This window comes from Eriocheir sinensis, chromosome 38, assembly GCF_024679095.1.
Source record: "Eriocheir sinensis breed Jianghai 21 chromosome 38, ASM2467909v1, whole genome shotgun sequence".
Taxonomy (NCBI): domain Eukaryota; kingdom Metazoa; phylum Arthropoda; class Malacostraca; order Decapoda; family Varunidae; genus Eriocheir; species Eriocheir sinensis.
The window spans coordinates 6,169,702-6,176,260 of record NC_066546.1 but is presented as its reverse complement, the minus strand read 5'-3'; the positions used below and the strand labels follow the sequence as shown (position 1 = coordinate 6,176,260).

Sequence of the window (6,559 nt, the reverse complement as noted above, 5' to 3'; positions counted from 1 at the left end):
ACTGTGAAAGAGCCACACAACATTTAAACCTTCATTTCCTCAGGCTGACATTGTGTGTATATAGTTACATCATCACTGACACTGATATCCCACAACACATCAGCACATATGAGTCAGACAATGCCTTGAAATTAACCCGGTAGCAGCGGGGATCATGTTTCTTAATGGTCCCTCTAAGCGAGAAAAATGAGAAAAAATCATCCCTCACACAAACCATTTCATAATATATATCAAAGCATTTGTGATCAGATTATGTATCATCTTTTTTTGGGGGTTTATATCATGGCACAAATTTGGCCCGTTGCTGCTACACGGTAAAGCCACAAATTTGGCCCGTCGCTGGTACCAGGTTAAAAGGAACCAGCAGTTTCTTTTTCTTGATTTATTCTGCCTTAACAGTTAGCCCAACATTAAAGAAAAAAAAGTTCCTCAGCATCTTACTTTTATCATTAGGAATCATATATTTTCTCTTTTCTCTTATTAAATGCAAAGGGATGTGTATTTGATAATATATCTTTGGTTATGATTAGTGTACCAAGCTGTGTTCTGTGGCCACCTTTTCCTTTTCTGGGCTAGGTGTTAGGGGGGGGAGGGGGAGGGGTCTGGAGGTGACAAGGTTGGCAGGTAGGTGTCAAGAGTGGGCAAGGCATAGGTGGTTGGAGCATTTCCTCTTTACTGGCAAACCAACATCAGCTCTGAACCCATTTTTTGGTTTTTGCATTTTAGAGTGAGCTAACTTGAAGGTGCACACTCCTGTCACCTGTGCCTGCCAAGAAGTGTAGTGCCCTCACCACCTGGAAACTTACTATGTTATGTGATTATGTTATGAAACCTGTTCTGCTCCTTATTGATGCATTCTAGGGTGAACTTAAAGGTGAACACTCATTACCTGTGAGTGCTGTTGGATGGTGTCTTTTTCTATAAGTCTTGAGTACATATAACTGAAGGTAATAACTGTGAAAGGTAATGTTGCACACTTATTTTTTTTCCGCCCATGGCATTGGTGGGCTTTCTTGCTGAGAGCCTGATGGTCAGCTTCATCCCGTTATGGCACAGGCAAGTGATTTAACATGGTAGCAGCGATGGGCCAAATTTGTGGCTTTACCGTGTAGCAGCGACGGGCCAAATTTGTGCCATGATTTTAACCCCCCAAAATAGATGATATATAAACTGATCACAAATGCTTTGATATATATTATGAAATGGTTTGTGTGAGGGGTGATTTTTTCTCATTTTTTTCGCTTAGAGGGACCATTAAGAATCATGATCCCTGCTGCTACTGGGTTAAAGTGGCACCATCTTGCTTGGTTCATGCAGTCCTCAGAAATTCCTTTTGGATCCTTTTTATGGAGTTAATCTAGAGTCTGGGTTGATAAGTGGTCTTCAGGGCAGCATGTAGGTCGTCTTAGACCACTCGGTGATGACTGAATGTTGTCAGCTTATAGTGGCAGGCAGACAGTAGGACAGAAATGGAGTATTGACTGGGTATAACGGAGAGGGATAGGGAGCAGGCATCGTGGATTAGACTATTAGAGAACAGACTGAGTTAACCCCTTGACTGTGGATTTCCTACAAGAAGACATCACCAAGCTACAGGAATGGAATAAAAAGTGGCTGCTACAATTCAATGAAGAAAAATGTAAAGTCATGTACTTTAGGAGGGGATAGCCAGCATACCAATACCACGTGGGAAACACTCCACTATCCACCACAGAGGCAGAGAAAGACTTGGGAGTATATGTGACCAGGCTACCAGTGAAAACCAAATCCATGGCAATCGCAGTGGAAGGGGTAAAGATATTCAAATGATTATAAACAAGGAATGGACTGGGCCAGATCATGTTTGGCAACCCAGAAATTGTAGAAGTCAGGGCAGGCAGAAAATCATGTGGAGATATGAATAAAGAACATTTGCTAGTTCAGGATGGAGTACACTAACATCATTTAGAGATGGAAGACATTGGGAAGGCCTTTGTCCTGATGATGATGTTGATTATAGTGGTGGTGGTGGTCAGAGAGGAGGTAACTTGGTATGCCCTACTTGAGCAGTGAGAGGTGATAACAGGTAACAGTAACTAATTAAAGCTTACCTGGGAGTGCTTTGAGGAGGGTTACTGATACAGAATTCATTTTTATGGTTCGTTTTATACAAAATGCAATGCTTGAAAAATTTTTACAAACAATGTAGGAACTACTTACAATGGAGGTAGAAATGTTGGGAAAGTAAGAAAGAAAAGATAAAAAAAAGTGATGTGAAAATGGAAGATAGCTGAAGTTAGTGATGTCATGAGTCACATCACATCCCAACATCACTTTTTTTACACTCAATATTTATAGTTAGAGAATATGATGAAAGAGGGTGGAAAAAGTAATGCGAAGTGGGAGAGAAGGTAATAAGTGAGATTAATATGAAGATACCTGGAGTTACTAGTGAGTCCAATTGTCACATCACCTCCCAACATCGATTTTTTTTTTTACTATCGATATTTATAGTTGGAGAATATCATGCTAGAGGGTGGAAAATATAATGCGAAAAGTGGACAACTTCTTGATACCCACTAAACAGTTATGAGAATCTAGGTTCGGTAAGTGTAAGGTGCAAGGCTTGTGCGTGGACGCGGAGGATGATTAAAGTAGATGGTGAAGGAGAGACAACAACCTCGTGTCTCGCTGTGTGTAGGGAGTCATGTGTGTCTCGCTGCTTCGTGTGGGCGTCATTGCGAGCGTCCAGGAGCACCATAACACAGAAGGAAAACGGGAAGAATGGTGTGTCAGAGCAACAGGAAGAGAAGAAGGGGAGAAGAAGCGAAGAAGGGAAGAATGGTGTGTCAGAGCAACATAACACTGAAGGAACACGGGAAGAAAGATGGAGGGAACGCCATCATGGGTTATTTCCACGACGCTAGAATCCCACGGCGCTACTCCCACAAAGCCTTGAAGAGTATCCTTGGCCTGGCATCCTATTCCTCGGGCGGCACAGTGGTGTCCTCAGCATCCTCTGCCTCCTCTCCCGCATCCTCCACCTCCTCCTCCAGGGAGATAGGCGCATCCTCCTCCTCCACTAGGGGGCTCGACTGTGCCGCCTCCTCGGCGTCCTCAGCGGGGGCGGCCACGACCTCGGCCTCGGCGGGTGCGGGTGCAGGCTCCTCCACGATCTTGGCTGGCGCCGCGTCCTCGCTGCTCTCTTCCGAAGAAGCCTCCAGGGACACGGCGGCCTCGGGGGCAGCCTGCGCGGCGGCGGCGGCGGGGGCGGGGTGTGAGGAGTAGGTGGGGACGGGGTGGTAGACCGGGGGCTGGTAAGGGGGGAAGTAGGGCAAGCTGGGGTAGCTGGGCGCCGGGTGGGGGTGGGCGGGATACACCTCCGCCACGATGTCGCCCTCGTAAGTCACCTCCGCCTCGAGGCCGTCCCCGTTGTCGTTGTAGGTTACGATCTGCTTGCGGCCGTCCGGCAGCTGCACGGAGTAGGACCCCTCCGTCTTGTAGCCGTCACGCGACTCGGTCTTCTCGAAATTGAGCTTCTGGTAGTCGTCGTTCACGTCATAGGAATACTCGTACTTGGGCGGCACCTGGGGCGGAGAAAACACGAGTGAGGGGATAGAGACAGTACCAAGAGAAAGTACACAAAGGAACATCAGTAAAGCGCAAGAGTAATAACATCAAGTAACACCCTATATGACAGCCGCGATTACTACACAAGTGAAAACAACCACGCGCCATTAATATTTCACGCGTCTTGCCGCCCGCAGCGCTGAACACCGACCTATCTCTCCGTACTCTACAGACCCCCTACGTAGCCCAAAGCGGCGGTAGTGGCAACCCGCTGTGTTATAACGAGGTGGTAAGTAGTGTAAGAGCCTCTCCCCACTGTGTAACCACAAGCTGAGGCGTCGCGGGGAAAGTGTAGCGGCGGTGGTGGTTAGCGAGCGGGCCTTGTTGCCGTGATGCCTGCCACCGCCTTCCTTCTGCCTCCTCTCGGCCTTTCACTGGCTGGGAGGGGAAGGGATGCACCAAGGGAAGCATCTGCAGTTCCGCCACTTTCTTTCGGCTCTTTTAGAGTTTACGCGGCTCACTGCTACTTGCTGTTCTTCCCCTTGCATGATCATTTGTGGCGGATCATTTTTAGGGACGAATTTCTGTGACATAAGAGGCTTGGAAGGTGATGAATGGGATTAACTACGTCCTGTTCTGGGCTTGTTGTTGCCTGTATGTTGCTAGTCAATCCTATTAGGTAATCTTGAGTTAGTGGAGACGGCTGTGTATAGCTTAATGACGCACTGTTCGCTACAAGGAAGGAAGGAAGGGACGGGGAGGGAGAGAACAAGCAAGACCATACATTACCACTGACATGTTCTGATTCATAGTTACATGTTCTGATTCACACTTACGTCCGGGTGGATAACTCTTTAATGATAATGTGTAGATGAAAGAAAGAGGAGCACGAGTAATTTTTTTTCACTAAGAGGAGAACAAAGATGATGGGTGGAAGGAGGAGATGAAGATATATAAATGAGGTGCAGGAGGGTGATAGGGAAGGGGCTGGCGGATGGTGCAGGGATGGAGGAGAATTGTAAGAAGGAGGAAGGGACGAGGGGAAGGAAGGAAAGAAGCAAGACGATTCATTACTACTCGACTTGTTCTAATACTTACATCAGGGTAGTGCGGGGCAGGTGGGTGGTAGGGGGCTGGCGGGTGGTAGGGGGCTGGCGGGTGGTACAGGGGAGGAGCGGGGTGGAAGGAGGGGAAGGCAGCCACCCCCGTGAAGGCGAAGACAGCACACACGCAGATCTGGAAGACGAAGGGAAGGGTCTTGGGTGATGGTGTTAACGATACCTGGTGTGAGGAGGCTTCTGAGCGACTTTGAACAGGTCCTAATTTTGCTTGTGTGGTTTCCTGGCTTAATTAAACTATATTATATGCTTATGTTAGCTTCTGTTTTTACTGCTAACTATATATATTTCGTTTGTATATTAGCTTACGTTTTAGGTGATGGTGTTAACGTTACCTGGTGTGAGGAGGCTTCTGAGCGACTTTGAACAGGTCCTAATTTTGCTTGTGTGGTTTCCTGGCTTAATTAAACTATATTATATTAGCTTACGTTTTAGGTGATGGTGTTAACGTTACCTGGTGTGAGGAGGCTTCTGAGCGACTTTGAACAGGTCCTAATTTTGCTTGTGTGGTTTCCTGGCTTAATTAAACTGTATTATGTGTTTATGTTTGACCTGCTAATTTGGCTTGTGTGGTTTCCTGGCTTAATTAAACTGTATTATGTGTTTATGTTTGACCTGCTAATTTGGCTTGTGTGGTTTCCTGGCTTAATTAAACTATATTACGTGTTTATGTTGGCTTCTGTTTTTACTGCTAACCATATATATTTCGTTTGTATATTAGCTTACGTTTTTTTTTATCCGTATACTTGACACTTATTTAATTTTGCTGGTGTGTTTCTCTAGCGCAGTTAAACTTCATATTATTTGTTTATATTAGCTTACATTTTGCTTTTGTTAACACGTCTGAAGCTACTACTAACATCGCAATTAAACTGTTCATGTTGTGTTCATATTACGCGCCAATGTTTCAAAGACTACTTGCATAAATCCAGGCATTGTAAGGCTGCGTAGCGCTCTTAGATTAACCACAGCATTTACCTAAGTCACTGGTAGCCACAAATGGTTGTTAAATGTGCGTGTGCCTGAACGTTTAAAACACAGAAAATGCATATAAACAGTAATGAGAGGCGCTGTATCTGATCTTATGCATAGTATCACCACAACCTCCACGTCTGATGATGATGATGATGATGAATGAAATGTCTCGAAAAAACTCCTTACAAAAGCACTTCGAATCGAACTTTTTTTTCACGTTCTGTTGGAGGTAATTCCGCGTGTCGCAGTTCCACACAAGATTAGAAAGCCAGAATTTAGTAGGTATGCACCGAGAGTTAAAAAGAAAACAAATTAAACAACAAATTAATGGCCAGATGAAGTGATAAACTGCACCTGGTCGGCATGTCCACCTGTATACATCCAAAAGGTGATCTTAAAAGGCTCTCTCCTTAACCCGGTAGCAGCGACGGGCCAAATTTGTGGCTTTACCTTGTACCAGCGAGCGACGGGCCAAATTTTTGTCATGATATAAACTCCCCAAAATAGATGATGCATACACTGATCACAAATGCGTTGATATATATATTATGAAATGGTTTGCGTGAGTGATGATTTTTTCTCATTTTTCTCGCTTAGAGGGGCCTTTAAGAAACATGATCCCCGCAGCTACCGGGTTTACTAATGAGAAGCTGCTGTGCACCCACCTGAGGAAGCATGATGGTAATGTGTGCCGAGAAGGGGGCCGAGTTGCCTTATATACGCTGCCTTCCCTCTCCTCACCACCGCCGTCACACTCCGCCCCGTCACCACACTTCTCCCTTGTCCCGCTCCTCTCCCCGCCCCCTTCGCTCCTCCCCCCCGCCTCTCTCTTCCCCTCTCCCGCCGCACACGACCCCCAGCGAGGGCGTGGCGTCGCATCACTTTCCCCGAGTACTGCGTCTTCTTCTGCGGCCTTA

The 6,559-nt window shown here is 46.2% G+C and overlaps 1 protein-coding gene across 1 annotated transcript; it reads right to left on the bottom strand.

Annotated features, from left to right (window-relative positions):
• Positions 1–2,125: 2,125 nt before the first annotated feature.
• On the bottom strand, positions 2,126–6,319 carry LOC127008801 (cuticle protein 19.8-like). The gene is made up of 3 exons (XM_050881201.1): positions 6,308–6,319; positions 4,648–4,890; positions 2,126–3,566 (listed from the first exon to the last, which is right to left on the bottom strand). Exons 1-3 carry the CDS (start codon positions 6,317–6,319, stop codon positions 2,961–2,963), a joined length of 861 nt encoding a protein of 286 aa, XP_050737158.1. The 3' UTR covers positions 2,126–2,960.
• Positions 6,320–6,559: the final 240 nt, after the last annotated feature.

Bases quoted from the DNA above. Each gene is read 5' to 3' on its own strand.
- LOC127008801 (XM_050881201.1), bottom strand. The intron at 3,567-4,647 runs GTAAGTATTAGA...TCTCCGCCCCAG, and splicing joins CTGCCCCGCACTACCCTGAT to GTGCCGCCCAAGTACGAGTA.